Source organism: Falco biarmicus, chromosome 3 (genome assembly GCF_023638135.1).
Source record: "Falco biarmicus isolate bFalBia1 chromosome 3, bFalBia1.pri, whole genome shotgun sequence".
NCBI lineage: Eukaryota > Metazoa > Chordata > Aves > Falconiformes > Falconidae > Falco > Falco biarmicus.
The window spans coordinates 49,885,829-49,904,043 of record NC_079290.1 but is presented as its reverse complement, the minus strand read 5'-3'; the positions used below and the strand labels follow the sequence as shown (position 1 = coordinate 49,904,043).

The 18,215-nt window shown below is 35.6% G+C and overlaps 1 protein-coding gene across 4 annotated transcripts in view; it reads left to right on the top strand.

The window, feature by feature from the left end:
* The window catches only part of SNTG1 (syntrophin gamma 1), a 358,591-nt gene that overhangs the window by 195,096 nt on the left and 145,280 nt on the right, over positions 1–18,215 (top strand). For all 4 annotated transcript variants that reach the window (XM_056333066.1, XM_056333065.1, XM_056333069.1 and 1 more), the window contains 2 exons: positions 10,991–11,047; positions 17,963–18,020. In XM_056333066.1, coding sequence (XP_056189041.1) covers positions 10,991–11,047; positions 17,963–18,020 — 115 coding nt within the window. The remainder of the gene's footprint in view (positions 1–10,990; positions 11,048–17,962; positions 18,021–18,215) is intronic.

The window sequence follows — 18,215 nt, the reverse complement described above, 5'->3', positions numbered from 1 at the left end:
CTGGGCGCTTGCAGTGGGTGCCTGTCGTTTGGGGGGCACTGCGGCGCCCATCTGCAGCTGGTAGGGGTCAGGTGAGGTGGGCTGCTGCCGGGAGCTGAGGTCCGAGGTACTGCGGGGAGGGTGCCACATATTGCCCAGAGCACAAACTGCTGTGTCCTCTGGTGCTGTTCCACGTGGGCACGAACGGCACCACGAGCCAGAACCTGGGCAGAATCAAGGAAGACTGCAAAGCCCTGTGAGTGCAAGTGAAAGAATTTGGTGCCCAAGTTAGTTTCTCTTCCGTTTTACCAGTAAGGGGAATGGGTGCAGCCAGAAATAGGCATATAATGCACATCATGTAAATGTGGACTTCCAGCTGCTGCTGTCATGAGGGTTTTGGCTTCTATGGCAATGGGACATTCTTTGACTACAGGCTGTTAGGGAGGGATGGGTTCTCGCTGTCGAGCAGAGACAAGGGAATCCTTGGCAGCCAGCTGGCCAACTTGCTGAGGTGGGCTTAAAGGTGAAGAACTTGGGGCAAGGGGTCCAAAGTGGAAATGCTCTAGGCCATCGCATCTAACTGGGGAATAAGCCAGGCCAACCACAGCAATATGTTCCTTAGCTGCCTCCCAAGATGAGTTCCGAAATACCAAGGACCTCAAGGTGTGTGTGGCTATGGTGGATCCTCTTGCACCCCTTCTGGGAAACCGGCATGCTCCATTACCTCTCTGAAATGCCTGTACACCAATGCATACAGCACAGGGAATACACAGGAAGATTTAGAGATCTGTGTGCAGTCACAGGGCCAGATCTCATTGAAATTACAGAGATATTGAGGGATAGCTTGTGTGACTGGAATGCTGTCATGGATGGCTGTGTATTTTTTAGGAAAAAACAGGCCAGAAAGGAGAGGTTCCAGAGTTGCTCTGATGTGAGGGAACAAGTGGAATGCATCAGGCTCTCCCTAGGGCTGGATGCAGAACAAGTCAAGAGCTTATGAGTAAAGATTAAGGGGCAAGTCAGCATGGGGGATAGTGTTGTGGGTTTTTGCTTACAGGGCAAATGATCAGGAAGAGGAAGTCAATGAGGCCTTCTACAGACAATTGGAGGTAGCCTTACAATAAGAGGCCCTGCTTCTCATGAGTGACTTCAGCCTCCCTTTTATCTGCTTGGAGGACAACACAGCTAGGCTCATGCAGTCCAGGAGGTTCCTGCAGAGCATTGATGATAACTTTTGTGATGCAAGTGGTAGAGGAACCAGGAAGGCGAGGCGTGCTTTTAGACCTTGTCTCCACAGAGAAAGAAGTTCTGTTTGGGATGTGAAAGCTGTAGGCAGCCTTGGCTTCAGTGACCATGAGATGGTGGGATTCAGGATCCTGCATGGAGGAAGCAGGGCAATAAGTAGGGCTGCAACCCTGGACTTCAGGAGAGCTACATTTGGCCTCTTCAGGAACCTGCTTGGAGGAATCCCATGGGTTAGGGCTCTGGAAGACAGGGGAGTCAAGAAGAGTTGGCTAATATTCAAGCATCACTTCCTCGAAGCTCAATATGGGTGCATCCACATGAGTAGGAAATCAAGCGATGGGTGCAAGAAGCCTACATGGATGAGCAAGCTGGTATTGGCAACCCTGAAACAGCAGAAGGAAGTTTACCGGATGCAGAAAAAAGGACAGAGCACTTAGAGATATATAGAACCATTGTCAGTACATGCAGAGAGGTGACAAGGAAGGCTAAGGTCCATTTGAAGTTAAATCTGGTGAGGAAGGTCGAGGACAACAAGAAAGTCTTCTTCAACTATGTCAGTAGGAAAAGGATAACTTGGGAAAATGTGGGCCCGCTGCTGAATGAGGTGGGTGCCCTGTTGACGGAGGACACAGAGAAAGCGGAGTTACTGAATGCCTTCTTTACTTCAACCTTCACTGCCAAGGCTGGCCTTTCCATTTCTGAGACCCTGGAGGCAAGAGAGGATTTCTGGAGAAAGGAAGACTACCTCTTGGCCAAGGAGGATCACGTTAGAGATCACTTCAGCAAACTTGATCTCCAGAGTTCTCTACCATCTCTGACCATTCTGTGATTTTGTAAAACACGGTGTTGCATCATTAATCCACCAACCCCATTCTGGCATTACTTATTAAAAGATCATATCACTCAAAAATATGACCTTCATTATTGTGCTGTAATATCTGTTACTTTTGCTGAACTTTTTATTTAAATGTCTTCATGCAATGTATATTTAATTTATTTTTTCTTTTTTTCCCATTTAACAGCAAGGCTTTCTCTGACAGTTTTGCCCACCTGATAAGTTTTGCAATGGCACTGTAGAAAATAGTGGGTGATTTGCTTCACCAATTACATTCCTGCTATCTTATCTGCATATTGAATACATAACTCATTAACTGATCAATATTAGTGTGGCGATGAGGAGCTTCGTATCTGTTGGAAGTGTCATTGTTAGGCTAGTGAATTTTGAGCACTTTACCCTGATTTCCTCCGGAATTCAGACTAGGTCTTGAATCAGTATGTTCATTCCAAATAAGGAGGATTGGTATTTTGCAGACAGTTAACTGTCATCTTGTCACAGGTCATTTCAGTCATCTGGAATCATGTGTTTTCATTGTATAGCATGATCAGACAAGTTTCATGGGCTTTTTTTTTTTTTTTTTTTCTTCTTCTTCATTTTTTCCTCATTTTTATTCCTGATTTATGAGGTTTCTTTTTTGTGTTTTTTGTTTGTTTGTTTGTTTTGTTTTGTATTTTTTTTATCTTTTACTTTGCTTGGTTGATTTTGTTTTGTCTTACTTTCATTCTAGATGACTGACCACATCTATTTTTCTACATTCTACAGAGCAAGAGCAAGTGTTTTCATTAGCAACTGGTATTGAATACCTCATAGAATAAACTGAATAAGAAAAATGAAATTTTTAACTAAGGGACAATAGCACTGTTAAATTTTACAGACAAGTAGCTACAGTAGAAGTCATTTTAATATATTTTAATAAATAATATTCAAATAATTTTATTAAAAATTTTACTTACTCAGTTCTGCACTGTTAAGGAGCAAAAGGCTTGTTACTATGTTTCTAGTTCAGAGCAGTGCCTCTTCTGTTTGTTGGATCTGAATCAATTTGCATGCTCCTCTGTGTAGGACAGACTTTAAACAGGCAATTAACGTTCCGGTGTTATCCTGATCTGCATTCAGTGGAATCATATAAATTAAATCGATGGCTCCTTAGGAATGAGGTGTTTCTTAATTTCAGTATACGGGATAAGGACCTAGTTCTTAATTTAGAACACTTCCTTTTTTGTGGAAAACAGTTCTAGTTTCTGAAAACTGAAGTGCAAAGGAATCTTGTTTCTTATTTCATTGTATACATTTTAGAGTAAGAAAATTATATGCATAAAAGATCATAAGCAGCATAAACAGTGTTAAACACTAAAAAAAAAAAAAAAGAATCTGTTTCTTTAGTAGACTGAACAAAATGATACTGTTAGTGAGGGTCCTGCCGCAATTGTACTTGTAGATTAGATCTAAATTTGAGCATCAATTGCATCAACAAGTATTACAGAGATTTCTTTGTGTGCAACAAGAAAGACTTTCCAAGAGATACGAACAGTGGGTTCTGCATTATGCTGCTAGCGGTTATCTGATGTCGTTTTGAACTCCAGTGAGAATGACCAGGAGTGAGATGAAAACATTTTGTGAATCTCGGAGTAGGAGGCACTGTCTTTACTAATCCAAATTAGATCCTTGCCTGTAGAGACAAGGATTGTAATATGGGGAGTGTATGTCTGAGTTGGAGTAGCTTATGTCCTGAAGATATCTGTGAGTCCCTCTGTGGGAAAAATGGAAGACAAGAACGGTGACTGTTAGGTCAGGTACACTTTTTTTCTCCCCTAAAGAACTGGACCTTCATAAAATATTTTTTGGTAATTGTGGTATTGCTAACAGACAGCTTTCTTATGACTGTTATAAATCTCCATGAAAGTTTATTGTCCTACAGAACAGTTAGAATTTTTATTCTTTTAACCTGAAAAATAAATGCCCTGAAAACAGCTGAATTAAACCATGTAGGAACTTCATCAGTATTGATGATGAAAGTATTGAAGATTTTTTATTTCCTTTTAAAATTACTTCTTGAATTTCATGAAATTATAGGCACAACATTTTGCTATATGGTGTTCCAGATGACAGGTAAGGCAACTCCCAGTCTTTTTAGACTTATAGGTCAATACCCTGGACTAAAAAGGATGGTCTAATACTGATGTTGCTGAAAATTATGATCAGAGGGAGGGTAACCTAAGATACACCATGTCTGATCTGAAATAGGACTCTTCAATAGAATTTTTCCGAGGAAAAGTTTTAATTTTTGCAATTCCAGAATAGTAAAAAAAATATTTTAGAGTTTATCCTTACAATTTCTATCACCTTTTGTGAACATCTGAAATTTAAGCAAAAGGATTATTGTATTTTATCATGAATAGTAGTTTATACGTCTAGGGAGCTGTGGTGGGGTTCTTTTTTCCCTTCTTTTCTTTAACAGATTTTATTCATTTGCTAATCGTACCCAGAAGTTTTTCTAATGGAGTGTATGTAAATGTATGATCCATAAGCTAAGGATATGTCAGTGTACCATCTGACAAGATGGATGATTTGATTCTAAAAGACTGAAAATAAATGGTGAGCAGCTGGCAAGTTGCTAAGTTCAGCTACCAGGACAGTTTACATTTTTACAAAGTTTTCTTAAGCATTCTGATAAGGAGTCATAGATTTTTCCAAAATAATGCTAACTCACCTGATGATAAAATAAAGATGATTCTCATTTCTTGTCAGTAATGTAATTCTATGCTGATGTGTAGTAATGCATTTTTTAATTAAGCTAATATTTTTAGCATGTTTTGAGATTAACGATCTTATGGGGAGATTGATGTGAAGATCGTTCTTCATTTCAATACTAATAAAAAGTGAATGCACCTTTTAATTAATTTATAGAGCAACAGCTCTCTGCATAGTATGACATTTGTTCAGAGATTTAACTGAGCTTGATACAAATAAATGTATTTGAATATAACCTATGGACCTAAATTGGTTTTTTTTGATAGAGGAAAAAACCTTCATCAATAAGATAAGCACCTGTTCCAAGGTCAGAAAGTAACACTAAAATTATTTAACTGTAGGCAGACCTGATTTCTGGCATTGTTAATCACACAATTATTATTCTTTTTCTTGTAAATATAAGAACACATTATATCTCACTTTTAAAGTTGCCCTTTTGCTATTGTGAAAACAACTGTGTTGAAAGACAGCTCTATAGAAAGCCCATATGGTACTACAAAAAAAAAAAAAAGTCATGTTAGAGATAGTTTTTCAACTTACATACTTTACACAATAGCATGGCCTTCTTGATTTTTTTTTCCAAATTTGAATGTTAAAGGTGGTATTAAATCTTAAATATAAGTATAGATTCAGAACTTATCACTTAACTGTGACTTGCCTGAGCAGTCAGATTAAGTCATTATAATTTCCCTTGCTTGCACATTTTACAGTTCTGGACACTTCCTGAGACTCTTATCTGTTACATTGGATCATTCTCTTTTGAGTTTTAAATTTTCTTTACATATATTTTGCTGAAGGTAAAATAAGTTCAATTAACATTAGCAATGTTAATGAGTAGAAAAATAAATAAAGAAAAAAGTGAAAAGTTTAAAATGGTAAACGTGGTTTTGATTTACTTTCTGTATTATATTTATTTCTGTATTTAGTTACTGTTTTGATTCTGATGCGTGATTGAATAGTATGAACGATGCCAAAGTGAAACTCCCTGTCCTGGAGAGAATTGCAAATACGTGAACAGACAGGTCACCTTTCAGGCACTTTCCAGTCTTGTTATCTTCACAAAACTAACCGTAAGAATAGTGATTTTTTTGTTTGTTTGTTTTTATTATTATTGTGTGGGTATCTGTCAGCTATTCAGTGGAGTGAATCCGTTTTTTTCACAGAAGTCGTCAAGTATCTATCAGATGGTAGTAACCTTTTCTTTTTTTTTTCCCCCCTGCCAATCTGGACAGCTTTTAAGTGACAAACTGATATTATGTATATGTGATCATTTATGGACAACCTAAGCCAGCTTATTTTTCTGCAGCTATTTAAAAACTTAAAAGCATAGCAATCTACTGGGGTTCAAACACAGGACTGCCATTTGAAAAGCCAAATTTGAAATAGCAGGATAGCTTTTTCTCATGGAAAGAAGGTTTTTCCCCCATAAAAAAGGAAAATATTGCAAACCAGAAAAGACTTGGAGAACCTAAAGCATTGATCAACGGCAGCATATGATGTGTGGCAGTAGCTGGAAACTATAGCTGTAGCTATCACGGAACTACAGAAAGTGTTTGTTACCAAGCATAGTGGGAATTAAAATCCATATTGACTTTGGGTTTGTGGGTTTTTACTCTTTTATTTCTATATTCAGAAATGGAGTACTTTTGAAATAAATCAATCCTTGGAGTAGAATTTTTTCAAGTATAGACTTAGGTAAATATTTCTGCCTTTAGGCATATGCTTTAGGGCTGGGAACATCCTGAAGTGAGAACAAGCGAAGGGTTGAGTACTCTTGCTGGTTCCAGTCAGTGTTAACACTCTACACAACACAGCTGCCTTTACCATCCTCAGTATCCAGCATGGCTGCAAATGAAAGGGGTTTTCCAACTGACCAGGCATTCTGCTACTGTCCCTTACTGGCAACCTTCTCCAGTTGCCTGAGAAACTGAAATAAGGAGGCAAGCTTTGAATGTCACACAATGGAGTTTATAAGCAGATGAGCAAGTCTGTTGGCAAATCTTGTTAACACTATGAATTCAAAGTGGGATATGACTGACCTGTGTCCTGTGTCCTTTACACTCTGAGTGTAAAGTTTGACTGCTTGTGTCAATTAATCCAAAGAAATGCCACTAAGAAAGATCAAAGCGTTACCAAAAGAGGTTATAAAATCTCCCTTCTTGAAAATGTAATAAATAATTCAATGAAAACAAATAAATTCTCATGACATTTTCTTGTTTCAAAATGTGGTGGGATTACTAATAGCTGATGAATTACATGAGAGCACGGCCTTGAGGATATTATGGCATCAAATGTTAACGGGTTCATTTATGAAGTTGCTGCCAGTGTATTATATCTTTATATTTCATTATTCCATTTTAAAAATTCAATTCTAACATTTTTCTCCTTTTTTTCCCTACATTTTTCCATGTCACTGTGCTGTTGTAGATTCCTGTTCACACTATTCCTCTTTTCTCACCCACTGTTTTTTTCTGCACCCATTCAGCTTTTTTCCATATGTATAGTACCTTGGTGTCTGTTCTGTCCACTGTGAAATGAGAAGTCTTGTTTTCTGTCTGGACCTAGATAAATTAATTCTTTATATCTTTAGTCTTGTAAGATGAATAACCAGACACACCAGTGTCCCAAACTGAAAAATGTAATATTTATATCCTAGTAAAAAGGTTGAGAATTGGAATATTGAAGTTTCACATGCTGTCAACTCAGTTTTATGAAAAGTTTTGAAGTCTCTTCATTTTGTTACTCAACTGTTACTTGACTGCTTTCATAGAAAGATTATAAGATCACATTAGATTACTGGTTTGTATTATACAGAATAAATAATTTGAATTACTAATTGATCATTTTGTTAAAAGTCAATTAAGAACTATACTTCCTTTTAGATCACATACTAGTCAGCATGAAATATTTGAATCTTTACTGTCCCATAAGATTTATCTATTAAAAATGACATAAACTCTTCACTAAATGTAAATAGTTAATGATTACATAGGATTCTGTTTTCCTTTCGTGACTATTTACTGTTGCTGTGTGGTGACATGGTCATTCTTTACTTCTAATCGCATTTAAGCTGATGTCCATGATCTCAAGAAGGTCATACAGATTATAAGGAGAAATTTTAATATCTCTATAATGAAAGCTTAAAAAAGGCATTGCTTCTGTTTGACTGCATAGCTCTGAGGAAGAATTTTTTTGCCAGACCTCTTAGCTCTCCTTTCCAGTCAATGAACATGTGTGTGGATGAGGATTTTTCTGAGTTAGAGGCATAGAAAATGCTGACAGCTTGGCAGCAGCTTTGAGTTTTTCAATAAAATGATAACTGCTTTTGTTCTGTTCCAGGAAGCAGCTTCTAAAACACTCTTCTGAATCTTGAGCATAAGGATCCTAGGAGCTCTAACTTTCCTGCTCTTTGGTGTAATGTGGATAATAAATGTGATACTGGCATTACAAGCTCATGGGACATTTTGTATAGTCTTCCTATTGAACTAAGTAGCTTTTCATAAGATTCATGTTTTATTTTGTAAACTTGGAGATGAATTGCTTTTGGAATTTGCAAAGCCATTGCAAATTCAATCATAGAACACTACCTTATGCAAATAGAGGTAAAAGCAAAACAGTAGAATGTTAATAGATTAATCTACAGCTGACACAGATCTTTAGTTAGATTTTATTTTAAGCAGATCATTGGAGCAGCACCGTGACATAGAACAGCATAAATGGTCAATGAGGATACTTTGAGCACTTCTTTGCTGGTACAAAATGTGTTGCATTCCAGAGTTGTTGCCATATTTTATTAATGAATAGTTATAAAGCATTTTAAGAACTTTAAGTTATTAGACCAGTGAAAAGTATTTTATTGTTAATTTGAAATGCTAAAGGCATCAGAACAATATAATTTGCTTCAGTTTGCTGGTCAAACCTCTTTACTGTATTAACCATTATATTAAAAATTTTATTTCACATTAAAATATAGCACTTTGCAGACAAGGTTTATTCGATTCACCTTGGTTGAAGATGGCACTGAAAATGAAGCTTGATTTGGGGTTTTTGTGAGTCATATTCAAAAAGTCACATGCAAGTCATGCAAGTCCCAAAGAAAAATTTACTCAAATAAAAGAGATTTCTGCCAAAGCATTTTAAAACTGGTATCTACCATTACAATGCTTATTCAAGTTACTTTGCAACTCTAAAGGGGAGGGTTCCTCTTTCCAAAGTTAAATTTGACATCCTGACTCTGTACTCAATGGAGGACATATATGAAGATGATTATTGCCTAACTTGGGCATGTGCTTTGACTCACCTGGATTGAATGTATTTATTTTTCTTTACTGATTACAGGAGAAAACACCCCTTGACCAGTGACTCAGTTTTAGATTAACTGTGGTCCGATGAGTCCTATCACTTTATTTCTGAACTTCTGGGTTAAAAAAGAGGAGCTAATCAGAGCTGGGGTCTGATCCTAAGCCAAAATTATGGTTTGTGAAATGTGTGATGCTTCTGACAGTTCTGGAAAAGCTGTTTCACTATACTGTTCATATGAACTTTGCAGTCACAGACTAGGAGATTATTGATGGTTTACTACTTGTATGTAATTCTGATTTGTATTTTTAAAGATAAGTAATTGCATGTTTGTAATTGTTAGCTATCATTCTGTGAATAATATGTAAGTCTTTACACTTAAGATACACCGAAGTATTTTTTTCATGCATTTCAAATGTAAAACAAATTAAATAAATTAAAATGTTTGGCCATTTAAGAACAAAATCATACACCACTTTCTTAGATCAAACATTTACAAGTGTTAGCCAAATAAATAAATAGAAAGTCTTATTTTCGACAAACAATTTTGTCTTGCCATCCAAAACTAAGTAGTTTACGCTTGCTCTTTCTGCAGTTGTGAAATTCATATTTGTCAAAAGTGTGAAAAAGAAAGAAGGCAACTGGATTTTCCCCCCAAATTCAGCAATATCAGTTTTCCAAAACTCTTTTGTGGGCAGCCCCAGATCCTTTCTTTTCCTTTCTGTATATGTAAGGAGGAAAAAAATAGCTCTGTACATATTTAATTGTCTCTGTCACTGGTATGTGTCTGGTGAGAGGCTTATTCAAATCTGACTGACGCTGGCAGCCTATGCTGGTTGTACTGAAATATATGAAAATATATATATATATATATATATATATATACACACACACACACACACACATATATATATATGTATTTAAAATATATATGCAGAATTATGCTATGCAATACATACATAATGAAATGAGTATAAAATCAGCACACATGTAGAGGACATTAAAAACTCTCTATATTCCATCTATTTGTATCTGGACATATGGTATATCTGATACTAAGTTGTTTTTTTTGCCAATAACCAAATTGACTAATTCTAAGTGGTCTTTGACAATAAAGTCAACAAGACAATAGGAAAAAAAAAAAGTATTTTTGGTAAATATTCATATCTAAGACAGACTCTAGTCTATGGCCTTTAAAGAACAAATTTTAGGATAAGCAATAAAAGGAAAAAAAAATGTGCTACTTTAAATAATTGTCTATAACACCAAATAAATCATTGGTTATGATTTTTAAACCATAGCCTTGAGGTCAACAGTGGCTCTGTTTGTATTAGCTTTTCAATTTGGATCAGGACTGTGCTTTGATACGAATTTCTGGATCATGTACACTTAATCACGCTTTGGTTCACATCACTGAGTGGTCTTGGAGTACACAAGTTGAATTCCTGTTGGGTGAAACTAAATTGGAAAATGTGCTGCAGGACTGCAGTTTATGTACTTCAGCATGTAGTGCTCAATCTGCATATGGGACTAATTTAGGACTAATTGTGATTAAGACCTCTGAAATGCATGTGTTGTGCAATAAGTGTTACACTGTATAGTTCTGTTCTTACTACATTGCAGTACTTGCTAGTATGGTATGAATTGAAAAAAGTAATTTTTGTCTGAGACAGGAACTCTGCTTTTCTTCATGACTTTGTCTTTTTCCTCTGCCACATGGATTTCATGGGGTTTTCACGTTCAGGAGCTTGCAAGTTTATTACAACAAGAAAAATCAATGTTGGATGGAAGCACAAAAAACAGTTATTAAATTGTGAATATAGACATTATGGCAGAAAACATTAAATCTAAAATAAATTGCTTTATTTTTTTTTCCAGGAAAGAACAGTAACAATTAGAAGACAGACTGTGGGAGGGTTTGGATTAAGTATAAAGGTAGGATGGCTTTTTTTGTCTGTTTTTCCATATAACATAAAAAGTGTCTTTGTATATAATTAATGTTACTTTTAATGAGGGCAAACTATATTTTAGAGGACTAGAAACAAGAGAATGAACATGTTCTAGGATGTTAGATACTGTCACAGTAGGCAACCAGCAACTACGCTGCCCTATGGAATGGGAGGCAATGGAAAGATCATTCCTGTAAGATTCAAGCTGAGCAAATCTGTAGTAAGATTTCAAGTGAGAGTTGAAAAGTGCTTGCAACTGTGCAGACTGTACTTTTGTTCAACAGCACTCTAATTTAAGTGGTTATTAATGAATGCTAAATTACAGTGGCAGGCACATGGAACAGCCAATAAGTTCATCATCAATTCTCCTGCAAAGAACATCACATTAATTCACTGCAATTCATTAGTAGGACAGAAAGTGTTAGTTGTTTGTTTTGCTGTAAATCAAGCAAAGGCAACAATTTATCATGTTACCATCATTTTGCTTTCTTCAGTAAGATTTAAGAACATATGTAACTGTAGGTGATGTTTTTTGATAGAGGGAGAGATGAGGAAAGGAAGAAAGGGTTAATATTTTTTGTCATTATAACCTGTGATTTTGAAAACCTTACCTTAACTTTGAATCCCAGCGTAGACAGCACAACACTAATTTTATCTTCTAAACAGCAGTCCTTGGTCTTAATATAGCAATGGAAAAAATGAAGTGTACTTCACATGAATGCAAAGAGGCTTAAATTATGTATATAAAGTGAAAGTATACACTTTCCTGCAAACATCTGTGAGTACTGACCTTATAAGAAGTGACTCAGAAGAGGGATTAATGTGCACTTGTGTTGTCATTGATAAGAATATTGCTGAATAGAAATACTACTTCCTAAAATATGTCTTGGTACACTTGCTCTTATCTTGTTCACCCACTAAAGACCTCTATTCAAGGGAAACTAATTGCTATTTTGTGGCCAAAGTTTCTCATGAGTTCAGTCAACAGCACACAACTTCTTTACCTCCAATATCATTATAGGTTACAGTTCACTGAATAACGATAAATGCATATCAGTGTAAAATCAAGTATACGGTTGAAAGAGGTTTTATTTAGCTGGTGCTGAGAAATTACTGGTTACATTAAGGACTTATGATGTTTGGAGAGTAAATCTCATCAAGGGTCACTAAAATTTGGTTTTTAGTTGTACATTACAGTGGGTTATCTTTTAGAATTAAAATTGCTGACAAGCTCAAGATCACATTATTTAAGTATCAGGTACATTGTATAAAATTAAGTATTGTTCAGAAATATAAATAAAATAGTGAATGTGCAATGGTCTTTCTTAAACTTTTAGAGCAAGATAAACTTTTAGAGCAAGATATGCATTGTTCTGAGAGAAAATTGTTGGAATTAGCAAAAGTATTTAGAAGTGCCAAAACAGATTGTGAATTCAGTCTAGGAGGGAATTTATCTTTTTCTTTTTTTTTTTTAATTATTATTTCTTTAATGGGATCCTGTTTCAATTGAAAAAAAAAAAAAGAGAAAAAAGCTATATCAACTGTATCAGAAACAACTGCAATAGAATTTACAAAAAAAAAAAAAAAAGAAAAAGGCTTTAAATTAATTTATTTAAGATATTTTCTGGGCTTATTTTATTGCGTAGATACTTTTATCAAAATTAATCTAAGTAGTTGAAAGGTAAAGCTACATAAATTCAGGAATGAATAGACAATTTCTTTTAATTTTTTATTAACTCATAACCAGGTTGTGGAATCCCTTCAACAGATGTCATTAAATAAAAAAAAGAGATGTATTTCAACAAAGGAAATTCAGACTTACTGGAATGATGCATATTAGATAATAAAAACAATAGAGCAATTAGAAATCTATGTCTGGGATATTCTGTTTTGTATCAAGCAGTGTGATTTTTTTTCAGTGATTTATTTTTAAAAATCAATGGATATTGGACCTCTTTTGCTAGATCCCTTTGTAAGTAATCCTACTTTCTCAAAAAGAAAGAATGACAAGCAATTGGGTAGCCAACACAATCTAAAACAAATAATTGTTCAATATAATATGCTATTATCGTTTTAAACTAGTAGTAGGAAACAATTTAGAACTGGAACTTAATGCTTTTTGTAGTTTTGCAGGCTTTCTGAAGACTTACTGAAATAGATTTTTTTAGGTATACCAGGAAGTGTCAATGTCAGTTTGAAATATTATGAAAAGTGCCAGTTTTCTGTTTTAAATGGTGTATTCAATCATGATGTACTTCCTTTTGCAGTTGAATAATATTTTGTTACTTTCTTTTGTTCTGTAAGATTCCTGAACTTTAATAAAGGACTTATATTTATTATTATTTTTAAATAGAAAAGTTATTATTTTGTGATAGTGCCTTAAAGTAGAGGTCCTTAAAGTCACCCTGTAGGAATGAGGAGGACTGAGGCCTTTTTTACCTCCTGGTTTCAGTAACTGTCTCCCACAACCCCATGTACTACAGTAGTTTCTGTTTTCTTGCTACTCCCATGTTATTTTAATAGGGGGGTTTATCTGAGGACTCACTCTCTGGCAGCGGCGTATGTCAGAGAATGCAGTTTATCTGAGCTGTGAGTTATAGCAGTACAGTGACTAATGACCCTTACTTTAAAATATTTGATTGTGCTTTGATACGAATTTGTCTAGTTTTGGCATGCAGCTCTAGGGCATTAACATGCCTTTTGTTTGCTAACTTAAACACTCATTTGCTATCAGAAATTTCACATGATCAAGTCACTTCTTAACTTTAGTGAATTTTGGAAGTGTGTTATCGCACCTTAAGTATTCTCAACCCTTGGATATTTTTTTTTTCCCCTGAAGAGCTGAAGGTCAAAATATTAATAATTCCAAAATGAAACTCTGTAGTTATCTTTTGGTAACTTGGCTATGGGGGCAAGTCTCATCTTTTGTGTTATAACCTGAGTGCTCCAACTATATTTGTAAAAATCGGCAACTCAGCTAACTGCTTAAAAGAATCTGCCCATGAGATTGATTTTTACACAAGATTTGAATTTAAGCCCTTTAAAAAAGCTTATAATACAGTTTTTGAAGGTTTGAATGATCAAAAAACCCAGCTGTTTTGTGTTTTTCTGTACTTCATTTTACTGGTTAATGGTAAAAGTGTGATTGAATTTGAAGCAGAACCGCGCTGTTTTACGCTCTTCAGAAGGAATTATTTTCTAATTTCTGAAGCCTCTTTAGAACCTTCACTAATAAACCTCTGTGTGTGAAGGAACAGCCATCGAGTTAGATGTAGAAATTGACATGTAGTGTATTATTTCAGTCATTTATCATATCTCTGACAAGTCTGAGATGCAGAAACAAGAAGCTTCTAAGTGTAAGACAACATCATGTTTCTCAATAATAATGTATTCTTGTGGAAACAGGCAATGTAATTTATAGTTCATTAAATAAAGTTTGCATTGAAGATCTGCTCAGATTTGGTTTGACTCAATCACAATATCTCTAAAGCAAGCACGTGCACCTGATCTGCTCGCATTTATATACATATTTAGATGATTCTCTTCATTCATTCTGGGATATTTTTTATAAACAAATATATATTGTTTCTAATTGAAACAATAAAAAAAAAATAAACAGGCAGAAAGCTTTAATTAAAAGATGAATCATCTACCTTTTAATTTAAAAATATATTTTTTTCATCTTTAAAGGCCTGAGTACTACCAGAAGTTGGTGTTAAATGTAGTTTGGAAGTGGTGGTTTGGTTCCAGCTATGCTATACTATGGAAAATAAAATTTTAGAAGTGCCAATTAACATTGGCACATTATTCTCTGTGCTGTTTAATTCCTAACAGGATTACTGGCACAGTTTTGGCTTACACCAACTAGCATTCTCTAAGGCAGTCTGAACACAGTTCAGCGCTTTACATGGACTGCTTCCAATAAGCAACATGTATAAAGTCACCCTTCTTCAGCTGGGAAGATACTTTATCCTCATATCCATAAGCCATATTGTGCCACTAGACCTTAAAGCTATGGAATAAATGTTGCCTTTTAGTATTAAATAAAAATGTCCCCTACATTGCCTAACTCTGAGGATGCTAAAATCCAACAATTGCTCTATTTTTTACAGATTTTCTCTGCTTGGAAAAACAAATTCATAATTTTCATACTATATTTGGAGCCAAACTCAAAAGCAGCATTTGTCAATTGAAGTTACTAGTTTGAATTGCCCTATTTTTCTGTGACTAAAACTTCAGAAAAAAAAAAAAAAAAAACAACACCCTTATACATAAAAACTGAGATTAGAAACAATCTTTAGAGCTGTATCATCCAGCACTTTGAAAGGAGGTGTGGGTGACCTCCCACCAGTAATGGCCAACATCCAGGACAGTGAGCTTCAAACAGCTGCTAATGATTACAGCTTCCTCTGACTCTTCTTAGCAGGACCACCTCTGCAGGTGGGCACTTACCTTTATTCTGGGCTCATCCTTGCCTGCTTAAGGAAAAATGACAAAGAAAATTTGCACTACAGAGATCAGTGTTAGATTTTAGTAGAGGTCTGAGCCGTTAAGGCTGCAACATCATTACTTGACAAATTTTTGTTCCCTCCTTTGGTCTGAGGTTATAACTACATGTCCACACTAGAGGGAGGGAAAAATTAAAACAATGGAAAAGTGGCCTCTGTTCCCAGAGGTTTCTTCAGTAAAGTATCACCTGAGCCTATAAAACCAGTATTTCAATACAGATACACTTTTTCTTCTACAGCCTAGAGAATCAAGTATGGAGGATGCAGGATGCAAGCCTGCAGTTTTGATCTGAAGTAATATTCAACGAAATGTTGCAGAACATATATAGCTTTTTCAGTTTGCTGCAAATGGCTAAAGATGACTGGATATAGATATGTGGTCACCTATTTTCTCTTTCCCATTTTGAATTTTTGTTTCGTAGATTAGCAGGCAACATCTCCTATGACTAAATTAAAAGGAATCCTTCATACTGGCCAGACTGGGATTCAATGAGAGGACATAATTTTCCTCAGTACAAAGGAACAGGAACTATTCAGGTTATTACTGAATACTTCTTCAAATCTGCAGTGTAAAGGGACTTAGGTAGATACAGTGAGTGAGAGAGGAATAATCACGTCGTGTGTGTTGCAGGCTGGCTTAGTAATAACAGTAATCTCCCTCTTTACTGGAGAGCTGAGTCTAAGCAGAGGGGGAGGCCATTTTACTGGGAAAAAATGACCTATGTTAGCTATGCTGAGCTTTAAACCCTACACTACTGTGCTGAGCTTCAAATATCCTGCATAGTGCAATATCTGTGTAACACTGGAGATTTACGAAGGGAACTGACACAATTATTTTTCTGTTTGTTTGGAAAATCTGGAAGAAATTAAATATGCATGTGACTTAATCTGGAGGGTGTAGGTTAAGTCTTATAAATTAGTGGTCTTGAAGTGATTATCTTAAGTGAAGCCAGCTTTTACTGTTGCTATTCCTCTGGTGAAAACCATTGAAAAGGTAGTCAACAAGTTATAATGCAACAATTTATTTAGTCTGAAAACACCTCTAAGCCTGACTGAAATGAAGGTAACCTCATGGTCTTTGGAGAGTAAATGCTCAGTCCATGCTACAAATATCAGTGTGTTCTGTGCTTGTCAGTCTCATCTTGTGCAATGCCAAAAAAACTTTTCTTGTAGACATATAATTGTTGTAATATTACCAAGATCCCTATTAACTCAGTGCTTTTAGGACCACTGCAATGATAGCCATTAGCATGAGGAACTTTAATCATATTTAAAATTATATGGTTTCACAGGATATTCATCTTTATTCCATGACAGAAATAGCTGTTGAGTGCAGGAGTCTGTTCAGTTTCAAACAATTGTTTTGAAGAAATGCATGAAGAAGGGATATATACTGTTCCTTAGACCATCAAAATACTAATGCCAGTCCTTTACACACCTCAACACTCGATGCCTGGACCTAAGAAAGCCATTCTTTCCAAAGAGAAATCTGGCTGCTAAAGAGAAGAGTAAGCAAACCCTTAATCATGATTCCTAGGAAAAATAACAGTGTGGCAGACTGTCATTTCTGATGGTCTAAATTTGTACAGGTTACATTCAGGCTTACACTTTGATGCTCTCTGCAGAAGAAAAATATTTGTGTGTCTGTATATTTCCCTTTCTCTTCCTTTGAGTTTCCTTTTTATTTAAGGTTTCTTTTTAATACTTTATTCTTAAGCACCATGAACTTTTCCAGTCCCAACAGTATAAACTGAATGAAGCAACAGCATTGAATTGCTGTTGAATTGTTGAGTTACCATCCAGCTTTCCTTTATTTCTCCCCATATATTGAACACCTATGGTTCCATTTCTGAATGGGTTTTTTTCTGTTCCTTCCTACTTACCCCACTGCTTTGCTCATTCTTTGTGCTTGTGTGACAGAGACAGAAACAAATAAAGGCTGCTTTTGAGATGAGAAGTCCAAACTTGCTTTTCTTAGGCTTTTGTTTACCTGTTTCTTGCCAGCATGAAAACTAGGTGGTCACAGTGTGGCTGCCATTGTAGTGTGATGGCCGTTTTGCTTTTGCAGAACACGATTTCAGGCATTAAGCTCTCCAGAATTCACAGAAACTGATGTCCTTTTTTTTCAAGACTTGCAGAGTTCTAAACAGCATTCAATTCACTTCCGGAGCTGATGATGGCAACTGAGAACTTCTTTGTAAGAGGCAATAAGGAATTAATACCTATCAAAAATTTAAACTAAAAGAAAAAAACAACTAAAAAAGAGGAAAAGCTGAATCATAGTTATTTTCTCAGTCTTTCTGAAAACTGCAGTTAGAGAAGGCATATAATATTATTTTAAGCCAAAAGATATTTCCAGTGACTGATGATATTGCCATTTATTATTTTTTCAGGGTGGAGCAGAACATAATATTCCAGTGGTCATTTCTAAGATTTCCAAAGAACAAAGAGGTGGGTGTCAGATTAGTATACCATGTTTTGAAATGCTCCTTAAAGCAAGATGCAGTACAGCTTGAGATTCTTTAAGAAATGTTAACCAAACGTTACTGGTTTACCATTTCTCCCTACATGTCATTGTGATCTCTCTCTTCCCCAGAAATCTTCTCTGAAAAAGTACAGATTTTATGGTGGAATACTTTGTTTAAC